Source organism: Saccostrea cucullata, unplaced genomic scaffold, assembly GCF_032062105.1.
Source record: "Saccostrea cucullata isolate Sc308-1 unplaced genomic scaffold, CSIRO_AGI_Scuc_v1 ctg6611, whole genome shotgun sequence".
In the NCBI taxonomy this organism is placed as follows: Eukaryota; Metazoa; Mollusca; class Bivalvia; order Ostreida; family Ostreidae; genus Saccostrea; species Saccostrea cuccullata.
In genome coordinates, this window is record NW_026941430.1 from 88767 (window position 1) to 114890 (window position 26124).

General features: G+C 32.9%; 2 protein-coding genes and 1 pseudogene across 2 annotated transcripts; 1 reads left to right on the forward strand and 2 right to left on the reverse strand.

Moving 5' to 3' along the window:
• The first annotated feature begins 8109 nt into the window (after positions 1 to 8109).
• On the forward strand, positions 8110 to 9772 carry LOC134257809 (uncharacterized). The gene is made up of 5 exons (XM_062740411.1): positions 8110 to 8259; positions 8353 to 8441; positions 8818 to 8920; positions 9040 to 9143; positions 9519 to 9772. Exons 1-5 carry the CDS (start codon positions 8130 to 8132, stop codon positions 9681 to 9683), a joined length of 591 nt encoding a protein of 196 aa, XP_062596395.1. The 5' UTR covers positions 8110 to 8129; the 3' UTR covers positions 9684 to 9772.
• A 676-nt stretch (positions 9773 to 10448) lies between these two features.
• On the reverse strand, positions 10449 to 20367 carry LOC134257816 (uncharacterized). The gene is made up of 13 exons (XM_062740413.1): positions 20307 to 20367; positions 19983 to 20105; positions 18965 to 19075; positions 18586 to 18663; positions 18053 to 18171; positions 17849 to 17935; positions 17675 to 17767; positions 17066 to 17179; positions 16435 to 16636; positions 11388 to 11540; positions 10853 to 10938; positions 10693 to 10763; positions 10449 to 10542 (listed from the first exon to the last, which is right to left on the reverse strand). Exons 1-13 carry the CDS (start codon positions 20365 to 20367, stop codon positions 10449 to 10451), a joined length of 1392 nt encoding a protein of 463 aa, XP_062596397.1.
• Positions 20368 to 23330: 2963 nt separating this feature from the next.
• LOC134257817 (toll-like receptor 4) lies at positions 23331 to 25791 on the reverse strand (annotated as a pseudogene).
• Positions 25792 to 26124: the final 333 nt, after the last annotated feature.

Genomic DNA, 26124 nt, shown 5'->3' on the forward strand with positions numbered 1-26124 from the left:
GTCTTGAATCTTTCGTAACTGATAATCTCTTCATGCCTTCTAACATCTTACAAACAAAAAATTCTTTGTGATATCGACTAGTCCTCTGGACTTGCACTCAAAACTTATTGCTGATAGATACAATCTAGCAGTTGATGAAGTAAACTTCAGAGATAAATATGCTATAAATTGAACAACATGCTCTGGGGGTGGTAGCCAACTATTTGAAAAGCTACATTCATCCCTAAATATTTAAATGCAGCTATTCCCGTATCGTATGCTCGCTTCGTATTCTTTGACAAGGAGGCATCCAATAGTTTCTCTACTTGCAACTGTAAATCGTTTGAAGAAAATTGGTTGGAATGGGTTCTGGACTTTCCCTTGCTTCTCGAGCTAATTCCTTGAACCTCCACCACTGCTTGCGAGAAATAGAATCAGCAATACTATTATTACTACTAATAAGGTGTTTAGCCTTAAAAATACACTCCATAAGCATTAATTAATACCAATTCCCTAACTAGCTTCATTACTCTCTTGGACTTCGATGTTTGTTTATTTACTATACTGACTAAAGCAAGATTGTCAATGTGAAACAAAACCTTTTTGCATATGAGTTCATGACCCCATAGACTAATTGCTAATACCAGGGGAACTAGCTCTAGAAATGTCGTATCTCTAAGAATATCAGTCCTTTGCCATGCTAATGGCCACTGAAAAAACACCCATTTACCCTGAAAATATGCACCACATCCAAAGCTCTGCACTTCCTGCGCTATCTGTATTTAATTTTAGTACATCTGAACTTATCCACTCTTTCTCTGGAAAATAGGAAATCCCATTGAACCCCTCTAAAAACTTAGACCGCATATTTAAATCCTCCTTCAACTCAACTGATAACCTTACATGATGATGAGGTTCTTATTGCTTTTCCAAAGAAATTTAACATGCCTACTAATGATTCTAATTCTTTCAATAAAACAGATTTCCTTGCCAAAAAGTCATGTATGATTTGTTTTAGAATATCCACTTTTGCCCGAGGGATCCTTATTAGAATATTAATGGTATCAATTTCCAATCCTAAAAATGTAAGTAAAGAAACAGGGCCAATGATCTTTTCCTCTGCTAATGGAATACCCAGCTCAGAACACATATTTATAAACTCTGACATTAGTTTTTGACAATTGTTTGTCCCTGACCTTCCAGCAAAAATAAAATCATCCAGATAGTGATCCAATGAATCTAACCCTGACCTAACTCTTGTTAACCAACGCAGAAATGTGGCAAAAGTCTCCCAGATTTTGCAACTTATTGAGCATCCCATTTGTAAACATTATCTATGTAGAACCAACAATCAATTGAAAAATCTAATAAATCAAAATCACTTAGGTAAGAATAAGTCTAATAAGTTTTGATGTCTACTTTACCAAGCAAGGCCCCTTTCCCAAGATTCGCTATCATTTCAACTACATTGTCAAATGACGAGTAATGCACAGAACACAAATCTGGGTCTATAAAGTGATTTATGCTTTTAAATTTTGGATATGAAATTTGCATGATCAAACGCCACCCCCATCCGACTTTGGTACTATTCCTACGGGTGAAATATGGAGATTAACTAGCAGAATATTACAAAAAGGCCCATAATCCTACCGATCTCTACCTCTTTCCTAACTTTATCCAATAATTCCTCATGATGATCACAGTCTGATGTTAAATTTTTTGACATATAATGAATCCTTGGACCATTGTAATGTAACCTAAATCCCTCACAAAACCCCTGTTTTAATTCAAGTGCTGCAGCTTTATTTGGGTATGTTTCAAGACTTTCAATTAACCTGTCCACATTAATTGGTGTTTTTCCCAGTTCCCATAGGTCTGGTGGAATACTGGTAATGATAGTTAGTGCTGGGCAAGTTATGTCTTGGAGGCTTTGTTTTGGGGACTTGCATCTGTGGTCCTCGGGGACTAAAACGAATAGGGGCAACTGATGATGGGGGAGGAATTTTATTAACCGGCCCATAGTTATTCCCATAATTGGCTGATTGAGTTTGAGAATGGAAGATGCCCGAGGGCACTGTGACACTGGATGGTTACCTCGACATTTGATGCAAACATGATTATAAGAACATATTGGGCGCACACAAATCCCTTTATAATTGTAATCGAAGCATGTGTATGATGACAGAAAGGGGACTGCGTATGTGGTTTGAATTGCATTTGTTGGACACATATAAATAAGCCACAATTCATTGTCTACATTTCCCCATGGAATTGTTGGATTAAGGCTACGACAAAGACGAAATTGCTCATCATAGTTTTTAGCTCACCTGAGCCGAAGGCTCATGTGAGCTTTTCTGATCACATTTTGTCCGTAGTCCGTCCGTCTAACCGTCTAGCTGTCCGTCCGTTCGTCTGTAAACTTTTCACATTTTCAACTTCTTCTCAAGAACCACTGAGCCAATTTTAACCAGACTTGGTACAAAGCATCCTTGGGAGGTGGGGAGTTTAAACTGTAAAAATAAAGGGCCAAGTCTACTTCCAAGGGGAGATAATCAAGAAAAGACAAAAATAGGGTGGAGTCATTAAAAAATCTTCTTCTCAAGAACCAGTGGGCCAGGAAAGCTGAAATTTACGTGGAAGCATGCTGGGGTAGTATAAAATCTAAATTGTTAAAATCATGACCCCTGGGGGTAGGGCGGGGCCACAATGGCCGACCAAAGTTTTTCATAGAAATATATAGGAAAAATCTTTCAAAATCTTCTTCTCAAGAACCAGTGGGCCAGAAAAGCTGAAACTTATGTGGAAGCACCCTAGGGTAGTGTAGAATCTAAATTGTTAAAACCATGACCCCCGGGAGTAGGGCGGGCCCACATTAGTGAATCCATGTTTTACATAGAAATAAATAGGAAAAAATCTTTTAAATTCTTCTCGTCAAGAACCAGTGGGCCAGAAAAGCTGAATCTCATATGGAAGCATGTTGGGGTAGTGTAGAATTTAAATTGTTAAAATCATGACTCCTGGGGGTAGGGCGGTGCCACAATAGGGAATCCATGTTTCACATAGAAATAAAAAGAAAAATTCTTTAAAAATCTTCTTCTCAAAAACCAGTGGGCCAGGAAAGCTGAAACTCATGTGGAAGCATTCTGGGGTAGAGTAAAATCTAAATTGTTAAAATCATTACCCCCTGCGACCGGGGGTAGGGCGAGGCCACCATAATTAATCGAAGTTATACATAGAAATATATAGGGAAAAATCTTTAAAAATCTTCTTCTCAAGAATCAGTGGGCCAGAAAAGCTGAAACTTAGGTGGAAGCATCCTGGTGTAGTGTAAAATCTAAATTGTTAAAATCATGACCCCCCCCCCCCCCAGGTGTAGAGCGGGGCCACAATAGGGAATCCATGTTTTACCTAGAAATATACAGGAAAAATCTTCTTCTCAAGAACTAGTGGGCTAGGAAAGCTGAAACTTAGGTGGAAGCATCATGGGGTAGTGTAGATTCTAAATTATTAAAATCAAGACGGGGCGGACCACAATAGATATAAGAAAAGGGGAAATATGGTAAAGAACTGCATCCTCAAAGTTACTCAGGTGAGCCGCTTGTTGGAACCAAGACCCCCGACCTTTGATGCTCCCAACCTAACATCATGCATGTATTTGAATAACCCTTGAACCGAATCAAGGTGAACTGCCGAGTAGATGCTGCTATATATGATAAAGGCATCTGTCCATGTTTCAATGCAATCAATTTTTACAGATGGTTTGGTAGTTTCCCTTGTAACAAGTTCCCCCCTTTTATTAATATAGACAGACTTTTTCTGAGGGAACAGCATTAGTATTGTGAAGCAGCAAAGCAAGATCTACATAAGCTGAACTTCTTAATTTTTGATTTCATATTTTGTGACACATTCACTGCCAACTGATGAGTAATACTTGGCAGCATTAGAGGTGTACCTTGTGAATCACCAATGGCGTTTTGATCAGACTGTGAAGTACAGGGGGGTGATGTCACCGACTGTACACAGGCAACTGTCGTTTGGAACTTTGAGAAGCAACTTTCTCGCTAACTTCATTGATTTGCTCGATGACTGGAACCACAGGCTTTTGTTCAATCTCTGCTGGCGCGTCGTAGGGTCCTTTACTGGCTTTAGATCTTGTCCTGGTAATCCGAGATTCCTTTGACTCTAAACCCCGCTTTATTTTATGACTTGTGCGGGGGAGAGTCAGAGTGGAGGCCATATTGAAAAGTGGAAATTCGGCGACACCAGCCGGTGTCGCAACTCTGCCTACCTTTTACAACTTTATTAACTACTTGTTAATCGTCATTAAAAGGATGCTTTCGCCGTTTAAACGGCCCTATCACCGACAAATGAAGCATAACTTGAATTAAGTCTCGCCATTGACTTCCTTGCGCATGACGTCAGCACACAAATACACAAAATTTCATTCAGTTTGAAAGTAACACGTGCTCAAAAAACGTGTGGGCCTTACGGAAAAATATGAAATTGATGTGAAAAAACACATAAAACAACATAATGATGCTTTATTTATTTATTGACAAGGAAAGCAACTGTCAAAAATGACTTCAATGCTAATATGAGGTTTAAAAACCGTATTTACACCACACATGGTATTTTCACGTGATAGTTTGTTTGTGTATTTGTGTGTGACGTCATGCGCAAAGCAGTCGAATGGCAAGGAGGCGACTTAATTCAAGTGATACTTCATATGTTGGTGATAAGGCCGTTTAAACGGCGAAAGTATCCTTTTAATGACGATTAACAAGTAGGAGAATAATTATTTTACTGATTTCTCGCGTCTCGGGAGCTAGCTCCGCGAAATAAAGTTGTAAAAGATAGGCAGAGTTGCGACACCGGCTGGTGTCACCGAATTTCCACTTTTCAATATGGCCTCCACTCTGACTCTCTCCCGCACAAGTCATAATATAAAAGCGGGGGTTAGAGTCAGAGGAATCTCGGATTATTGTCCTAGTTGCTTGCCATCGCAATGGCGTGTCCTTCGCCCTCTTCGCTTTGACTCGTGGCATTGTGATATTACAAACAAAATAACAATAGCAAATATTACAATTTAAAATAACACAAAAATTTTCATTTATTTTTTCAAGTATGAAAGCCTTCAAGTATGAAAGCCGCTTTCATTCGAATTTTCTTACAGATTTCAATCCCACGAAAATCAAGTCTTAAATACAGCTTAACTTAACCAACGATGCAAATAAACATCACCAATGTGTATAAAATTATTGTTTGAATAAAAGAAATAGGACTGTTTTTATTTTTTAAATTATTTGAGAGCTAAAAATGTCTGCTACCTTTCTGTTTGAAGTGCATGTAAAAAAGGATGAGTATACCAAACCCGACTGTGTACGCCGATCTCGAGCAAAATATTTCCTCATAAGATAAAAGCATCTATATTATATTTATATAGATGCTGTTATCATTGAGTCAAATGGCACTTGATCCCACCTCCGATGTTTTGCAGGTCTGTGTTTGCTCTGCTCCTATTCTGTATTGATTTATGGACTTTTGATCTTGAATACTGTTCGTTATCTCCATATGTTTCATGCACAGCGTTACATTTTGTTATTTTGATATATCAATGTATACATCTGCCCTGTCCCTTCTTCCATTACAAACAATCACTGTTTATGTTCTTCCTGTCTTTCCATTTTCGGGTTTTTCTAATAAGTACTTAAATTCTGTATTCTTCTAACTGAATTGTCTTTATCCAAAAAAGTGACCAGTAAAATATTAGATTTTTATACAGTGAATAGTATTTCATAATCACTATAATTATATCTATATCATTAAGATTACTTTCACTGCTGATGCATAAACCGGTAGGTTTGCATTTCTTTTCTTGTATTTTTGTTAATAATAAAAAAAAATTAAATTTTGTTCTTTTCAGTTTTAATAAGTATATTGTCTGAATGAAATACGTCAGAAAATGTTCATATTATTCCAAAGTTGTAAGCGTATTGCAAATCAAATGTGCTGAGGAAAGTAGCCAAACAGGTTTTTTTACATTAAAAAATAGTTTCAATCGGGAAAAAGGCTAGACAGATTCGAAACAATCATGCACTATTAAATGCATATATATCTATGCACTTTTAACATTTTGCAATAAGTATAAGTATAAACATTTTGATAAGTATAAGAAGTATAAAGAAAATGACTGAGTAAAAAGATTGTGTCAGTTACAGTGTCTTGCTTTTAGTTAATCTTTTATGCAAACATGTACTTTTAAACACAATAAGATTGCACGTGAGATTTAACCACCTGTGTAAGGTCGATTTGTGGTTATTAGTTAGCACCTTAGTCGTGAATGATGGGAAACAAGTGACAGTCGTATTTCTGTAGGCTGCCACTTCCTTCCACTGTTACAAATAAAGTGAAAATTCCAGGTTTCTTTTTTCCTTATTTCTATTTTGTTTGATTAAAATAAAAATAATTTGTTTGAAATAGTCGGACTAAATCCTTTATTAATGCTATTTCAAATGCGAGTTAAATTTTTATCAGAAGAACATGGTTTTTGGTTTGTTTATGTAATTTCTTAACCTTTGTAATTAACCGTGATATTTCTTTGATTTCTAAAAATATTAGAGGTTTCAAAAAATGTCTTAAATAACTTAATTCATCATAAAATATTTCATTGCTTTCTTGAACTGAAGAGGTAAAAACATTTGTCAGAACATCAAATATGCCTGTAGATATGGGACTGGATATTTTTCAATTAATGTCTTTTTTTCCTAAAGCATGTAAAGAATAGTATTACAAATAGATTTATGAGTATTGTGGGCGAAAAAATATTTCCCTGGAAAAATTTTAATGATGTCTTGCTTTGTAAACAAATTACATACAACATTGTAATTTTCTGGTCATTGAGTCCTTCAATTTTGAAAAGAAGGCGGAAAATGAAAACGTCATCCTTGAATAAAAAATATTCCATTTCAAAAGATTTAGAGAGATCTGTGACTTTATTCGATTTTCGTAAATATTCGATGATTACTTGATTTTTTTTAAAGAAAATATCTATTGAATTAAATTGTCGCTCTTATATAAAGTTTTACACTAAGGATTTCCAACCCTTATAGGATTAAATTCTCTATCCTTAGATTTCCATCAAATACATAATTGATATTAGATCAATGCATTTTATAGTTTAAAAGGATTAATATTTACCGCCAGAAAATTTGAAAATATAGTTAACTAAACAGTTGTTAATTAATAAAGATTATTGCATTGAACATGTTGAGGCTTTTGGAGACAAGCGATATTCTAAAAAAAAAAATCAAATACTTTTAGTAAGAAAATCACTGCATGCTGTGGTGGAAAGATGCACTGAAACAGAATGGTGATTGAAAACGATCTCTTTTTTTACCAGACAAGGTCTCTTAAATTGATTGTTCTAATTTATTAAAAAAAACGACGGAGATAACTCTTCCCAAAATTCAAGGTCAGAAATTAGGAGACATCCCACCCAAGCAAGCTAATAATAATAAATCGGAATTGTGTCTATATTAAAAAGGAGAATCAAAGGCCTAAACACTTGTTCTGTATTCAATTTCATTGAATCTGTTGCTATTAGGCCTAAAATACCATAACAGGGATTAAAGTATTATATTTTTATAAATAAATATTCTAAAATTCTTTATACAGTCCCCTCCGTTGCCGTTGATATTCTAGTGATGGAAAAAGAAGAGTCTTGATAAATATTCACTGCAACCCGCCATGTATTTCTTATGGTAAGAATTTATATCATAAATGTACATGTATCTTAGGAAAGAAGTATTTAGATTCAGTCATCTGTAGTTTTTATTATCTTCTCTTTTTTTCTTGTACGTTGTTTCCATTTCAATATATTCTGCAAGGAAATAAAGACACCACAAACCAACCGCAGAGAAATATACATTGATTTACTAGAGATGTTAACTCCTCCTGCACTCAGTTCACCACACTATTGACGATTACATAACCATGTTAAACGCGCACCTGTCGAATTTAAAATTGATTGGTGTCTGGAATTTTAATTTTACATAAACGTTGACCCCTTTGCCTTAAACATGACAGTGATTTCTTATTACTTAACACACGCCTATGTATATATAAACAAATGTGAAACACAGAACCACAAAATGATAAGTCCGTTGATAAAAATGATCCTTTTTAAAGTAATATTAATGTTATGTTTTCAAATCAAAGAAATTTTCAGTTGTCAAGCGAAAGTATCTCACAGGCAAGAACTATATTGCAGTTCCAGTTATGGTATGTTTGAGTGATACATATATTGCATAAAAGAAGTGGTGTAAAGAAACTGTTTAAGAAAATTTTCATTTACCGTTTGTCTGCTTCTGTTAGTTTTTCAGGTTCAAGCAGAAGGGATTGACAATCAGGGTGACGATTTATTTGAGCGGCATTACAGAGTGTCGGTTATAGATTCTTACAAGGTAAAATAAAATATGATTGAAATTTTTTAACCATAACTACAATTATTCCCCTAAATTGATGTGGAGAAAGTCAAAGCAAAATTAATTGATTTCTTTTGCATTTTATATATACAATTGAGAGGTGTATTTAAAGAAAATTTTTCACTTTCTTAGTGTAATTTAAATAGAAGAAATTTGACATTTTGTAAATAAAAGTCTATACCATCCTTAACTTCATATAAAAAAAAACTTTAACCACAGGAGAAAAAAAAAACCTTGAGCATGATCGCTGGTACATGTACATGTACTAGCTTTTAATGTAGAATAATAAATGACTAGTATCACCATTATTTTTCTTGTCAATTACAAGTGTTGAAGTCTTTTTTGTATCTATCAGGGTAGAATAGGCACAGATTATGAAGGAACCATAACTGGGAATGGATATTTTATGTCATGTGGTCCACAAATATTGGAGAAAGGCTCTAAATATTTAATATATGGTACATATTTTCCTTTCATATTATGGTACATATTTTCCTTTCATATTGGAATCACAATGTATATATATTTTTTTTTCAGAGTGTTGAGGGATTAATGATAAATTCTGGTCATATTTCAGCTTACAATTTTGATGGAGGTATACGAATAAGAGAATTTTACAAAATGGCGGATATAAAAAAGACGGATATAGATTTGTTCCGGAAATATGACTGCTTTTGTCAGGTAAAGCACAAACATTTTTAAAGATTTGATTAAAACAAAAATTACGATAGAAAAAAATGTATTTCTACTGTAAAATAGTTAATTCCCTTTTGATTTGCTTTCTTTCAAGAATACTTCTTTGTCCTGCGAAATGCAAATGTTCTATCAAAACTTTGTCGATTGTTAACGCCATATTTATTGCTAGTTAAATTTGTTATATTCCATTTTTGTGTATAGATTTATTAGATATATAAAATGGATGCTTCTTCCTCATATTTTTTTTTTGAAGATGGTGCCCACAGAATTTATCAGAATCTGTTAATAAGAAAACATCTTTTTCATCAAATTAGATAAATTTGAAGGGTTTTATATACATGTACTTTTCTCCCTTTTCAGATCGTAACGAAAAAGAATGGTGTGATTATGAGGCATCTTCGCAATGCTAACACATGTTCTTCACCTATACCGAGTGGCACGAAATGCTCCTACAGAAAAAGTTACTGCAGTAGAAATAAGCAAGGGACGTGCCAGTGGGCATTGCTTAATCCGTGTGGGCCGTGAAACATGTACCACATGAACTTGTATCAAGTTAAAGATCATTGTTATTGTTTTATTTTATTTTCTTTGATAAATAAATTATTTTTGCAACATATGTTTTGCTGAGTATTTTATGTTACCCCAGGTACTTCTATAGTGGTTTTTATGTGACGAATAGATATCCCTGTTGTCACAGCTGTCACTGTAGATTAACATGTATTTCTTAATGAAGACAAGAATTTGATGTACGTACATATATTTTGCAATTACATCAAATTTTTCTTATCTCGGAATATAGCATAGTATAAAACTACAAATAATTACAAGAAAATTATCACTATTTTACATGTAAAATCTGCCAACGCTTTGTAATGTTTCTTACAATATATCTCTGCTATTGTTTTGTTTTAATTGTCATAATTTGAAGCAATATCAATCCAATTACACTTTAACCTGGAATTATAAGAGGTGGTGTTTGTTGAAGAGAAATAAGTAGAGTTTACGTTTTCTTTCTTTTCATCCAACTATTAACTATTAAGGGACATGGAAAATTAAATTTCTTGACCACTATTAACGTATACTACGATCAATAAACATGCATGGCAATTTTTATTTTGGTACAGGGGTGTTCACATTTCTTTGGGTTCTCTGGTTGCCTATTACTTGTCCTAATGATTACCTATCGCCAATATTAAGGAACGTATTTATTGAATTCTTTCAAATAAAAAAAACTAAGATAAAGAAAATTTCCATTCCATATGACACTTTAGATGTTGCATTTAGTTGTGTTCATTTCCATTCCTTGTCTATTTCTGATTTTCTCCCATTAAGGCGGCTTGGTGGATTTTTCAGCGATTCCATAACTTCAGGGTCATTTGGATCACTAGATATTGTAAACAAAAAATATAAATAATCTATAAATCTCTAAAATAGAATCTCATTTATATATACAAAATCCTATAAAGGATATATTTTATCTTATTTCCGTTTTTTTTTTTTTTTGTTAAACAGGATATTATGCAAGTTGACTCACCACAAAACAAGATCATATTTATTTTTGTGGCCAAATCTGTAATTACTTTTGTTTCCATTTGGCCATCGCACCTGAAAGTAATAGTGATTATGCTATGAGCAGAGATTAAAAGAAACCATACAACGGAATTATGATCTACTAATTACATGTCGATACTTACATGCACAACTCCATTGTGTTTTACTCGATAGACAGTCCCAATGCTCTCCTCGCTGCCGTTTTGGTCACCCCATTGCCAATCTGGTCCTAAAAATTTAAAACTAATTTGTAAATTCCTTTTTCAAATTATCTATTCTTTCGAGAATAATTCACCCTTATATATGGAGACGCCACCACTTGCCCGTAGAAAACTGCAAATTTTGTCCTATATTTGGCACTAAAGGCCTTTGAGCAGGCAGGGTTTTTTTCAAGCCAGCACCTACTGCAACATGGGAACTCGGTTTATACGGTTTCATCCGAAGGACCGGTCTCCACGTCACACAATGGGATTTTAAATGTAAATCTTTACTTCTCGACTAGAGCAGACGCTCTAACCATTGCGCCAAGTGAGTGATTTATTGTAAATAGAAACAATCAAAATTTTCAGTTTCTCGAGGCAGAATAAATGGGACAAACGAAAACTTTTAAATGAGAATTTAATTTTAAGTTAAAAGTCTACAGCCTTACCAAAAAGGACGTAGTTGGAATATATTTACCTTTTTTCACGAGACATCCAACTGCAACTTTTCCCTTTGATGTGGTCCTTGGTTCATCACAAACGGTTAGATCATATGCTTCAAATAATCCATTATATCCATATCGGTAATTCAAGACCCTGCCATTGTCCCAATGAACATTTATCCATCCAACTAAGACAATGTTAACGAATAGTTTTATTTTTCATCCATGACCAACTTCACTACGATTCGTTGAGAAACATATATTTAAAAGTGCTTTGACACAGATTTGAAGTTAATATTTTCTTAAATTTTCTGCATATAACATACATGCATGTATCATAACGTATATATTGCAATAGCATTTCACACTAAATATAATAAAAAATCTCACTTCATCTCGAAGTTATTGAAAATTTAGAGTTTCAGGACGGGTTTGATTGACACTTCCTGCAATTTCACAAACTTTAATTTTATTCTTAAGAAAAGTGCAATTTTGTTGTGTTTGAATGAAAAATATTATATATATAATCAAGAAATTCAGTGTAGAAATGTTAACTTCTAATCTGTGTCTAAGCACCTTTAAAACATTGTTATGTTCAGAATGATATGATACGCACTTTAGGACAATAGATTGGTTAATTAATTGATTGTTTTTGGTGTACGACGTCCCATTTGACAATTTTTAAATTCATATATTGAGAGGACACCATTTGCCGGTGAAGGGCATTAAATTAATCAAATTCAGACCTTAACTCGGCTCTCAGGGCAAATCGGATGTTTGTGCCCACGCCTGCTGTGACCAGAGACCTCTGGTTTTTAGGTCTGATTAAGGGAATGCACAACTTATAATTTTAAAGGCCGAGGTTTTCAACCGTACGGTTTTCCTCAGGTAAGTTTGGTGTGGGGTGGAGCTTAATCAAGCGGCTGAGAAGCCCCGAGGGAACGACACTGGCTTGTGTATACTACCTATAAACACAGGATGTTACCTGAGCCCCTAAGTGTATTACCTGTATGCGTTTTCCTACGACTTTGTAAACCGAGGCCGTTTTTTTTTCATGTTAGCTCATGAATTGAAATGCGAAATAAAGCATTTTTGTTCCAGACAGAATCCTTCTCAATTTCTTTCTTTTAAAATAATTGATATTTTTAATAATTCGACATTTTTTACATACAGTGCGTTTCTTAATGAAGTGTTATAATGAAAATACATTTAGCGTTGTAATCTGGCGACAAAAAGGGAAGTAATTCAAATTACACGTCGACTACGCAAAACGAAAGAAGAAAGTGAATCATAAAACAGTCTCTCGGTAAATAACAATGAAACTTAGAAACGATGTTTTGAGAATAAAATGTTGAAGTAGAAATATTATTGTCTAAGTAAATATCTTTTTAAGATTTTTCCATAACACATGGTCGGTAAAAATGGCCAGGGCTTCGGACCGGGGTTGATTCCCCGAGAGCTATGAAACGGGAAAAGAATTATCTGCATCGTTTTTTTCTTTCAGGATTCATTATTAATTTCAAACATTAAATACAAAGCAAAATGTTATATTTCGAGTAATTTCTCTTCTAAAACTTATTAATATACCGTAACTTCGTCACCATGTCTCGAGGAAAAGCGACACGTACAGGTTTGTCTTGCTTATAAATATAAATTCGCTTGACTCATGAACAATGTTACAATGTTTTCGTACTTGTTTTAAAAAATAATTTTATTTAATTCCATGATACTAGCTTCAAACGCAGGTCGGTTTATTTTGTTAATTAATGGAGGAATAAACGTACGTTAACTCATTTTTTGACACGGAAATTAAAATTATCGATTGTAATCGTGATATGAAATCCTCCCTTTTAAATTTAAATTTATAATATTTATTATATAGCCATGATTTTCTTGTCATTTATTTAATAATTTGATAGATTGATTATATTTATGGCATATTCTTATGAATTAAAAAAGAAAAGAACGATTTGATGGCTTCTTTATCACGCTGGCATACAGTGCGGTAGGCATCAAAAGCCTGAAAGTTAATTCCATGGTCGGTACGATCTCCAGACAAGGTACACAAGATATACACAACAGCAGCAAACTGAATGTCAATCAAATCAAAGTATCCAATCCCAGGCTTAATGTCAGATGATTGACAGAGGTTCTAATATCAGGTAAATTTGAAGGAGGTGCTTATTTCCTCCCCCTTTAAGAGCCGAACGTTTGGTGAAGAACTATTTGCATGACATATATGGAGATAAAAAACAGTATTCAGGCACAAAAGACCATACAACAATATTTACATTAGCTGTGTTTTTCTACTACGCCAAATGTGAAATTGATTTGAAAACAATTTTCGTGCACGAGGGGTGATCAAAAAGTTCGTGAACTAATTGAATAACTTCCATAAAAGAAACAATATTTGGTTTCAATGTTGATTATAGTTTAAATTAATCTTCTCCGATTTTAATGCACATCAACAACCGTTCTGCGCATGTGCAAATCACGTGATATTGGCGGTTACGTGACCCCGTCCCTTGCGTTTTGTCACAAAAGTTGAAAGAGTTTTCTGAGATTTATATTTCTTTCCATGTGAGATAAATTTTATGACAAGAACAGTTCATTTGTCAGAAATGGTCAAATTTTGGCAACAGAATGGGTGGATAAAAAGATCCTTTCCAAAAATAAGCATGGCGACAATGAAAACACAACTCATCTCTCGGGAGAGACCTTTATTCAAGGTGGATAGAGATTGGGTGCCTCCTTTTTATCATATCTAATATGTTTAAATTCTAAAGTAAATGATACCTTAGGCATGTAAAATTATTGTTCAAATATTCAACTATTTTTCAAAGTGTAAATTGGAGGTTTTTGATAGCAAATTGCTTAATTAAAAACACATGTGATATTACGAAATCTATTTCTATATGTATTTATTCGTTTTTAATTATTATTTTCATATCGTTTTGATAAATATAATCTTAAAATTTGATAAACCAAAAGTTCTATTGCGCACCTGGATTGAGTTGCCTGAGTAAAGTTTTATTCTATGATTTCATTGGCTCTTTCATTTGATTGGTTATTTCCTATTTTTTCATCCAATAATACATTTTCATTATAAGTATAAATTTACCGCGCTTTACCTTGTATATCAGAGCAGTAATACGTTTTCCAGAAAGAAGCTATGTTTTAAATCCAGTGTCCATCAAACGCATCTTATGATATGTAATTTGTATATTTGATTATGTGTTTCATTGCCATATAAAGATTTGATTTACGTTATTATTTTGATTGCAAACGTTTTACTTTATTGTACTTTTGCATTCAAAGTTGTAACTGAATTATAATGAGTCTGTAAGGTTTTAATTTGAATTGTTTACAGAAGACATTTTTTTTCATAGAGTTCATTTTTCTTAAACGTATACTGTAAGGTAAATTATCTTATATGTTATTTTCTCAATTTTTGTAATTTTGACTTATTATGTACTTTGTTTATTTTAGATCAATGCCTTTATTCCTGAATAAATTATGAAAACAACATCTGCCTTACTGCTCGGTTACACACAGATCTTTTTAAACCTGCTTTCAGTGGGCAACATGACAAGTATCATTTTTAACCAGTCACCTGCCTTCCTTCACTAAAACAATCAATCCAATCATTAAATGAATTTATAGGAACTGGTCTTATTTCTCTTAATAAACTGTGTCCAAATTATTAAGAGATACTGTAGAGGGATTTCTAAGATATACAATGAATTGTACAGTCATTTGTTGAAAGAGTTCGACTGACACAACCATTTTTCGTGACAAGCGACCTACACAGTGACGTTATTTTCGCATTGAGACGTCACAAACAAGGAGAAAACTTTATGCAGCATATGCTTTTTATAGACCTTGTGTATGGCTATGTGTGTACCGAATTACATTCTAATCTGAATTGTGGTTTTGTAGATATAGAGATACAGTGTAGTTCGCGAACTTTTTGATCACCCCTCGTATATTCACGCGTAGAATTATATACCGACTAACGTGCATTAATGTGACGTCACAATAAAGCTACGAGGCTTTGTAAAAGTATGATATAGGACAGCGAGAAATTAAAAAAAATGCGTATGTTTTGGTGCTTTAACATGTAAAATATAAATAATATATTCTACGGTGCGACCATTGGGGCGATTGCAGTTATTTACTATCAAAAACCTTTACACAGCTATTACTTGCAAGGGCATATCCTCAGTTCATTAAAAAAGAAAATAATAAAAAGAAATCACTTCACAGGCATCGGGATCGAGATTCCGAACTTTTCGGAAGTTTCAAACAACATCGGAAAACCCCGAGCCGTTTAATTAAGTGACGAAAGTATGACGTAAAATAAGAAGTCCTGTTGGCTAAGAACGGAAAGGATAGTTTTGTGGCATAGAAATTGCCTTATATCGTTGTTTGTAATTTTTCTCAAGTAAGTTGTTGCTATGTTTTAGCCATCATGTTGCTATGCACCGCATGGAATTATTGGGAGTTTGATATTTTTTCACACAGTGGGATAAAAATTTCTTGGAACAATGTGCAGATTTCAACCCGAATTTCCTCCGTTCGTACACGTTAGTCTCTTGAGCTCGCTACGCGAGCGGCGCTTCGCGCCACCACGCTGCGCTCGCTATAAGGAATGTTTTGAAGTTTAATGTGCTAGCGCTCTTCATGAAATATGCCTACGTGACAAGTATGTTTGATTCACACACCAATAACTCACACAAACTTAAAAACATTCCTTAAATACACAATTGAAGCAGAGAAAAAAACAGACATCCAAAAGATCAGATTATGGAGTGAGTGCACTACAAACTTGAGCTCAAACGTTTTTAATTGCGCAGAATCTGTAAGCACAATTTTTTTTATCTCTACTTGAGGAAAGCCATTGAAATTAATGGATTTGCCTCCTTTGATACTTTTTTCAGGGAGAGGGGGTATGTTATCCTCAACCAACTGTAGTATTCTTAAAATAAAATAAAACTATTCAAATTCTCTGACTAAATTTGACAAGGTGTGTGTCTAATGTTTTCCGAAATCATTTAGATAAACGGGTAAAATTCTAAATACCCTGTGTACTATGACCAACGACCGTGCCCACTTCATTACTATCTTGATCTCCCCATTCCCAGTCTTTGCCTCTTCTTACTCTTGTTCCAATACAAGGCATTGTGGAATATCGCTCTTTGAATTCTTCTTCATCACTTGCACCGAACTCTGCCTCGTCGTTCGTATATACGCTTTTTTCATTCAGTATTTCACATATTTGATTCTGAATAAAAAAATTACCATACTCTCAAATTAAATATTAATTATTTAAAAATTTAGATTTAAAATTTAAAAAAATTACATGTTTCTCTACATGATTACTTTCAAATACATGTCAAATAATTTAAAGTCGCTCAATATTCAGTTAAAATAAGAAAACTCTTTTCACGAGAACAGAGTAAGCAGATAACGAAATAAAGTTTAAAGATCTAGAAAACAGTCTAATAACATCTTTAACGAACAGAGGAATTGTCACAATGTAGTTTATGTACTCAAAGTATGTAATCAGTTTTTGTAATATGCACTTAACATTTGGAATATTATAAAACCTGGCCTGTCCCTATTTAGCCTGACCACCAAGTTGACTCGGCTTTTATCTTGGCCTCTAATTTGGTTCCCATTCTGACCTCAATTTGATGCAAAATTGACTTACAATGTCATCCTCACTTGAACGTTGATAACCTCTTGTTTGGAACACCGTCCTTCTTACTAGGTTTTCCGATATTGACTCCTCGGGATAATGATTTAACAATTCATTTGCCATTCTCTATAAATTTAAGTATCAAAATATGAAATTTTACATCATACTGTAATTTCTAAGTATCTTAATACTGGTGTTTATGGAACAGAAAGAGAATTATCACGAATATCAAATATTATTTACATTTGATCTTCTTGAAAATCGCAAAGATGGCAAAGAAGATGTTTCTCTCCATTTCTCTTAAGTCTAACTTACATTAATTTAACTCTTTACTTTGGACTTATACTGCATTTTCTTATATTTATTATTTAAAAACTGATTTTCACTTGATTAAAAGACTACTTCTACGTGTATTTCCATATTTCAATTAGCCCGATCATAACAAGGAATACACAGAGACTGTGGCCGCTCAACATATTAAACATACTTTAAATGGCACTTGATCCCTCCTTTAACGATGTTAGAGATCTATATTTACATTTATAAAAAATGTGATATTAATTTAATGGTCCTTTGAGATTAATTACTGTTTGATTCTATTTGTCAGGCAAGAATACTCACACTGTTTAAAGAAAATCTGGCAGTCTGTCGAGCTTCTTCTGGTTGCAATATTCGCCCACCCCTAGACGCAACTGCCAATGCTCCTAAAAGACTCTTTAAGGCAATTTATTTTATCTTGAGAATATATTTTTAATTTCTGAAATAAATGCATATATGGGTTCAATGAACACTTACACAATTCGGAGTTTTGCCAACAGCTATAAAGGTAAATGGGTTCCATCTTCCTCTGTCACTAACTAGACACAAAAGTCTATTGAATGCCTTAAAAATACATATTCATATAATTGAAAACTTTCAATAATACATATTTATTATCGATGTATAATATGAAATATAGCTAAGTCGTATAACAACATCAAAGGCATCAATAAAATATACCTCGCTGTTGTTTGGTGAATTGTACGACTCCAGAGAGCTAGACATATCGGTGGGATGTCCATCAGTTATCACCACAACCCTAGCTCTGATTACAAGAGGATCCAAAGGTATTGTGTGACCTTCAAATATTGTAAATATAAAATATTAATAAAATACTCATTGGCATCATATTGAAATGTGTTTCACTAGCGATAATAGTATTTGATTGTTCGTTTCCTCTCAATGGAAACACAAGACATGCAGCATATCACAGTGATCTAAAGCAATCCAAATAGACTAAGAACTAAGATAAATTTTTGTATACTAGTATTCAACTTCCCAGATATTTGTGAAGCAAAATATGTATATGTATATTCGTTTTTCCCATAAAATTACACCCTGCCTTGAAAGTAACTTTTAGATAGAGACACCTTTATAATTCATAACTGTTTTTTCATACATATGATAGTACACTATATCATATGTACACAGTGCTTTTAAACTCTACATTCGGAATACCTTTTTGTTGTTTCCTCATTTTTATTAAGACTTACCTCCTCCGAACTGAATACACGACAACGACAGTAGTATCCCTGCCTCCATAGGGGATGGTCCCTTACAGTCGATGTTATCTATATATATATTAATATAAATTTTACAGAAATATAATTTCATTAATTATAAAGACATACAAGGACATAAATGAAATGTTTCCACTCAAAATATTATCAACAAAAAACAAATCAAACAAGAAAAAATCAAACAAAATTAAAAAACATATATGCATATCGTATTACTACGAGTATTTACTGAACATTCCAAAATTCATGCAAAATATGATTATTTTATTTTAACGCTCTACTTAAAATTAAATTAAATGCCCCTAAAATGATGTTTGTATTTAACTTATGAATATGGCTGAATACTACTTGCCTAGGCATTTCTTGATGGAATAATAATTGTTGGAATAGTAATGAAGAAATTTTGTTTCCTCTTCAAATCCTATCACGGCGATATTGTCGTCTAAATGTAAATCTTCATACTCTACAAATTAAGGGAAAAGAGTGAAGTATGTACAGTAAAGATAATAGATGCACAAATGGGATGAACACATATCAAATTAAATTTGTTTAATTGCATCAATAAGAAAAAAAATCTGTTACTCATAAATAAAAAAAAATAAACCAAGATCCCTTGTCGCAAAAGGTGTTGGCACTGAAAAGATCCCTCACCTCACTGCTCAATGACCCCGAGTGCCGAGTAAATAAGACGAAATTTGCAGCTCTCCACCTGACCAGCAAGTGATGGCGTCTCAATATGAGTATAAAGTTCTCGAGAGGGATATTTGACAAGATACAATCAATCATTTTCCTGTATATTTTTGTGTAAAACTTGCATAACATGATCCTGCCCTATTTCAGGGGGTCATGATATGTATCTACACTACATGAAAATTATTCTATTACGAACACTCATATCAATAATTAATCGGTTGTCATAATTTGAAGAAACTTCAAACTACACTACATAAGAATGGTTCCGTGCTCTTATTGAATCATTAACAATTTTAAAAAAAATAATGCCTAACAAATAAATGAATCAATTTTACAACGTTTTTATTTCTACAAAATACTGCAGACGTCTTTAATTTCACATGTCTAAACTTTCAGGGTTTATTAGAAAATTACCTTTAACTGTTACTTTAATTTCACACAGAAACGTTTATAAATATTCAGGTGCTATGCCTGTTTTTAGGTAGAAATGAATGAAATGATAATCACGATGATTATTTGAATTTCGCAGAAAATTCTGAAATCTTGAACACAGTGAAATTAAAAACACTGTTATGTAATCCACATCTACAGTATGTACCTCGTTTAAATTGATGTAGATGTTAAATTATCGCATTAGAATCATTAAAATGTGTTTACATGAATTATGCTGAAGATACCTTGCATGATATCAATAAATATCTCCTTCATTTGGCGGAATCCTTCCCCTTTCATACTCTCTGACATATCTAAAATGAACACAGTGCAAATACCTCTTCCATGTTGATATTTTCTGCTGGTGTCTAAATTAAACAAAAAATAAACAAAACCATTTCGAATTTTTTTAAGTTAAATTAAACAAAAATATGATACTATCTCTATTCAAATGTTGTAAATTACAAAGTTATACTTATATAGCGGGTATTTATGTCGATTTTTTTTAACACTTAATCTTTTCTGATAATAATGAAGATAATTGGAGTGAACAAAAGATATATATTTACTTTCTGCCGTTTCCTCTTCAGCTCTTTTCCTCCAGTATTCTTCAGCTACAACATTTTCCATCTTGAAGATCTTAGAAAACTCAGTACAAATTTAATGTAATTTATGAAGTAGTTTTGATTTGATGTAGGATCAAAATTCAATTTAAATTTTGCCTTTCACATGCTTCCTCGTATATTCTAGTGTATATTTCCTTGAAAGAAATGTCTTTCCGGCTGCATGGGTTTGCAAAATTGTAAGCTTTAATATATTTATTATAATCCTTGCTCAATTGCTAAAATGATCTAAATCTTTGTTGTTTTTTCAAAATATTTCATAGAAATATAACTTCTTTAATCTTAATGAGATACATGTGCTTTGCTTTTATTAAACAAAGAGTTCAATACCGGGTATTATGAAAAAATAATAATTCTGGTTTTTGTTATACCGAGGCATGACAAATATTGATTAAAGTACATACCTCTCCCCCCCCCCCTCTCTCTCACTCTCCCTTTCTCTCTCTGTCTGTGTGTGTGAGGGTGTGAGGGTGTGTGTGTGTGTGTGAGGGAGGGTGTGTGTGTGTGTGTGTGTGTGTTTCTAGTGAAAAAAATATCCTACAAGAAAAAAATTATTGATGATGCAATTGGCATTTTCATTTAAGGACTAGCGCTTCTTCCTAATTTATATACCACTAATTCATGATGAATAAATTCTTTGTTATGAAAATAAGTATGCTTATCTCATGACGGGAGCCAATTATTCAATAATTTACCACTTTCAGGCATTCCTACCGTGCTCCTGATCAATGTTGAACGCTCTAAGATTTCTTTGCAATGGACAACTTTAGAACACTTTTTCATTTTTTAAGTATGCATTTTATTAATGCTGAATGAATGTCGAGTCTGCTTGAATTTTTTTTCTTTTTTTTAAATAGTGTGTATATCAAAATACTTAACAGTTTAACTGAGGTGAGAAGTTTGCTGTGAAAAGATGGACGGAGAATATAAGGTTTAAATTAGTATTACGTCTGTTTGTTGTTGTTGTTTCTGTTTTTTTTTTTTCATTTTTACAAGCTTTTAAAACGTACGTATACCAATATCAATTAATTTACAAAATGGTTCTATAAAAAAGTATCTATTGGTGGTGAAAATAGATTTTCTAACAAGGCAATTGGAAATATAATAAAACACTTGACACTGGTATAAACAATTATTTTAGTAAATTTGTTTCATATGTTGTCATGTACACAATACTGGAGACCTAACCATACTGCAGTACACATGTTTTTCAAGCCTTGTTTGGTTAAAAAATAAAATACAAACTAAAATCAAAAACTTCGATCAATCATAAATAAAATCTTAGAACTTTACGAATATGAGTTGGCACTGATAGTCAAATCTACAACTTTGTATTTTGACTTAGTAAGTGTTAAAAATTATTAACTTGCCACTCTGTCAGAGTAAACCTCCCAATGCTGCTATTGTAAAAAAAAAAAGAAATAATATTGATAAAACTTAGAAAGAACACGGCGGGTGTTTTTGTTTAAAGGACACTTTGAGCTTGAATACTGTTCGTTATTTCCATAAATTTCATGTAACAAAAAAGGTCGCCAGCATAGCGTAGTGGTTAGAGCTTCTGTTCTAGAGTCGCTAGGTAAGGAGTTAATCCTAGCGTCCTGATTTCGAATCCCACTTTGGGACTTGGAGAACGGTTCTTGGATGAGACAGGATAAATCGAGGTCCCGTCTCGCAGTAGGTGCTGGCACGAAAAAGGTTCCCTCCCTACTCAATGACCATGAGTTACGAACATACCATTAGGACAAAATGATCAGCTCTTCACCAACAAGTGATGGCATCTCCATATTGAGTGAAAAATTTTCAAGAGTGACGTTAAACAATATACACAATCAATCAATCAATGTAAAAAAAAAGGGCGATCGCTTTTTGGTCGGGGGATCCGGATTCGTTTTTCATATCATCGCCATCCGCTTGACATCAGAAGTAAATTTGACTTCGCATCTTTCGGATGAGACGTTAAAACACCGACTTCCCGTGTCCCGGTAAGCGTTTGCACGCTAAAGACCTCTCACTGCTAAATGGTCATTTTAATGCCAAGTAAAGGTCCTCATTTTACACCCTTCTTCAATATATTATAAATTATGAATATTCAAAATAATATTTTTCAATCAAATTGGGAATTTTACAATTTAAATTAAAAGATTATAGAATACAGTCTTGAATAAGAATTATACAATGCAAATGAAGAATTATAGAGCACAAATTGATCAGATCGAGATAGCAGCGTTTGACATGCATAGATATCGAAGATGGATTAAGGGTGGGGAAATTAATTTCCAAGAAATACTTCGACAAATTTTGGTCCTCCACTTTTATTTTTCAAGAGCATTACAAGTTATTATGATGAATCTATGAAAAAGTTTATGTTAGCATTATGATTTATACAGATTTGTTTACGACTTGGATGTTACAATATGTTTTAATATACGTCCGGGTAATGTTTTTGTTGAATTATTTTTAGATTATATTTGCAGCTAATTTTTAATTCTCGACTTACGACATTTAATCAATAAATGGCCATTTTCACTTTTAATTTATGTTTGGTTGATTTATGGAAATCAAACAGAAATTAGAGGAAAAGTATTTGAAAAAAAAGTATTTTCTCAAGGAGTTTTTTTTATTTTTAAAGTTTAATAAAGGGTTTTTATAAATTACAAAAAATATTTTTTAAATTATCAGTTTTTGATTCTATGTATAGATTATACCAAAAATGGATGAATCTTGCTAAAATCAATGCCTTCTTTTTTTTACATGTGCTAAAGTACAACCGATTGGCATGTATGTAAAATTACCACTCCATTTGTAAATGGGTACAAGTGAATAAGGTTTAAACTCGAATTCGAATTAAATGTACATGACAAGTGCAAATTCAATTAAATTATTTAATGATCATTATTCCAAATAATAAATCAATCAATACAATAAAACATCATTAAAAATATTTTTAAGAAATAATCATAAGCACATGTACGAGTATAAATAATGAGACTTCAAAATAACTTAAAGACTGTTTTCAAGATAAAAAATGTCATTCCTGCATAGTTGGTGAATGCAATGTCTCACACATTTTGTTCCAAAATAGCATGTCTTCCAATTCGCTGTCAGGATATTCTAAGTACGTCTGGGTTTCAAACAAATCAATTATTTTCAATGGTATATTCTTCATCACATTCTTTTTAAGGACGATAAGAAAAATAATGTTATCTCCTCCTCTGGAATATATGGATTCCATTCTTGCCATGTTTAGTTCGTACATACACCAGTAGGACTTAATGAAGTTGGGAGTTAGCAAACACACTGTTCTTCTACTGTGATGTATTGCATTAGCGATATTATCGGCAATGTTTGCACCTGGTACAAAGTCTCTACTATGCAAACATAGTTTTAATTTATTTTGTTCTTCAAGAAAATGTAATTTTGAAAATATAAAATGTCCGTCCTCTTCAGCATACGACACGAAGGCATCGTACCTATAAATTTGGTTGTTCGGCTCCATAGATGGTCGGACGCCGTATGAACGTCTTTTTGCAATATAGTATAAATACCGCAATCTCCAGCGGTATCGATTAAGTATTGCTGTTCCAACAAAAGCCATCACAAAAAACAATGTAATTGTCAAAATAACAATGAGCGTGAGATATGTCTCACACTTAAATTGCAAAACTTTCACAATATTTGACAAACCTTCTAAAGATACAACTGTTGAGTTAATAAGAACACATTTATATTTAGATAATTGGGGAAAAATTGGTTTTACCTTTAACATCCATTTTAAAAAATCCATATGTTCACATGTGCAACGAATTGCATTGTTAAGTAAATTAAACTGTACACGGTTCTGAGCAAGGTTACTCAAAGTGTGTCTTATGTTCATGTCAAGGGTGGATATTTGATTGTTTGACAAATCGACCTTTGTTAAATCATGCATGTGAGATATTTTAACATCAAAGGTTGCTAGAGAATTATCATTGAGGAACAATATTGTCAAATTATTCATGTTTTTAAATATCTTTTTTGGCAAACTTCTCAGTTTGTTATTGGACAAATCTAAAGACTCCAGACTTATCAACATTTCAAAGATGTTTCCATTGTAATCGTTTTCTATTGAAGAACTCAACAAATTTTGTGAAAGGTTTAAATGCTTGAGGCCGGAAAACTCACTAAAGAACACCGTAGATATATCAGTACAAAGGTTATTTGATAAATCAATATATTCCACGCTTTTTAAGCCTTGAATTGGACCAATTAATTTATAAAAAATATTGTTCTGAGCATAAATATGAGTCAGTGTTTCATTCTCAGATAAAAAATGATATTTGTTTAACTCCATTTTGTACATATTATCATGAAGATATATTTTTTCCACATTTGGTGGTAAGTATATTATAATATCACTTCTCTTTTTCCTTTTCGATAAAATGTCTCTAGATAGAGGATTTATAAGGTCACGATCAAACATGTAAGACCGACGGTTATTTACATGTTCCATTCTAGAGTCGTTACAAACATAATAGAATGAGGTTTTTTTTGTGAAACGAACTTTGAAAACTTGCATTAAGATATTTCAAAGATTTAAGGCGATTTAATTGAAACAGATAAATCCCGAATGATAGATAATTGTCCTCTACATTTATTTCTTCCAGCCACCTTGGCATATTACTTAAAACATCTTTTTCAAAGTAAGTAATTCTATTCGACGCTATGGACATTTTTTTCAAGAGGGTATTATTGAGATGCTTAATGTACTCAAAGCGAAAAACAGTTGTTATTCCGTATGTGCATTGAACCTTTTCCAAAAACAGATTTTTTAATTGAGATTTTCTTAAATCAAATGATATGTTGCTCAAAACAGATAAAGTAAGTTCCTGGTTGTACGATAGATCTAAATGTTCAAGTTGAAGACTTTTCTCAAATGCTCCTAAATCAATATGTCTTAGATTGCAGTGTGACAGAACAAGATAACGAAGGTTTTTATGTTTTTGAAATGCATATCTCTTGACTCCTTTTAAAAAAATATTATATGTAAGGGTAAGATGTGTCAGATGATGAGGTAAATTAAATGGTATGTCCTCCAACAAATTATGTCCCAGATCAATATTTGCAACATCGTTTGTAAAGTTTGGCGACAATTTTAATTTTAATCCACTGCAATTAGCGTACACAAAAGTTCCCCATTTACTACATCGACATCTCTTTTCTGTTGAACAAGGAATAGATGTATGTTTACCGTAAGTATAAAGACAAACAACACACCAGATCAAAATGGGTGTAACAATCTGCAAAAAAAAAAAAAAAAAAAAAAACAACAATACGTAAACATTGAAATTCACATTCACTTGCTCCATTTGCTTAAAGAAATATATATTTCATCCTAAAAACCAACCTGTATGTTTATGGTCAAAATATTCCATCTCATCTTAATCCAGACCATTCCTCTATTACCTTTCTTAAAATGAGATATAATGCAAAACTTTACATCTATCTCTTATCTGAAGTATAACACATAGGGAAACTTTCGAAAAGATTTGTTCCTGAATAGGGCAATTTAATTTGGAATTTGTTCGCCAAATGGGTGTGAAAATATTTGTTCTATTTGATTATTTCCGCAAACTAGTAGTTCTGAAGTATGGTAATGATTTAATAAAATTGATACAATTGTTAAGTAATTGATTTGTACTTTGAATAAAACACTTCACATTGAAGGGCTTATCTTTATCTATAATGGTCATAGGAAACACTGAGTGACTTCTTTAAAGCGGGATTT

What these genes read in the sequence shown, in the direction of transcription:
- LOC134257809 (XM_062740411.1), top strand. Translation starts at nt 8,130, where the DNA reads ATGATAAGTCCGTTGATAAAAATGATCCTTTTTAAAGTAATATTAATG. An exon ending in CGGTTATAGATTCTTACAAG is followed by an intron (nt 8,442 to 8,817) that starts GTAAAATAAAAT and finishes TGTATCTATCAG; the next exon opens with GGTAGAATAGGCACAGATTA. An exon ending in CTCTAAATATTTAATATATG is followed by an intron (nt 8,921 to 9,039) that starts GTACATATTTTC and finishes GTCATATTTCAG; the next exon opens with CTTACAATTTTGATGGAGGT.
- LOC134257816 (XM_062740413.1), bottom strand. Translation starts at nt 20,367, where the DNA reads ATGGAAAATGTTGTAGCTGAAGAATACTGGAGGAAAAGAGCTGAAGAG. An exon ending in GTGTATTCAGTTCGGAGGAG is followed by an intron (nt 18,172 to 18,585) that starts GTAAGTCTTAAT and finishes CAATATTTGAAG; the next exon opens with GTCACACAATACCTTTGGAT. An exon ending in GTTCAAGTGAGGATGACATT is followed by an intron (nt 16,637 to 17,065) that starts GTAAGTCAATTT and finishes TTTTTTATTCAG; the next exon opens with AATCAAATATGTGAAATACT.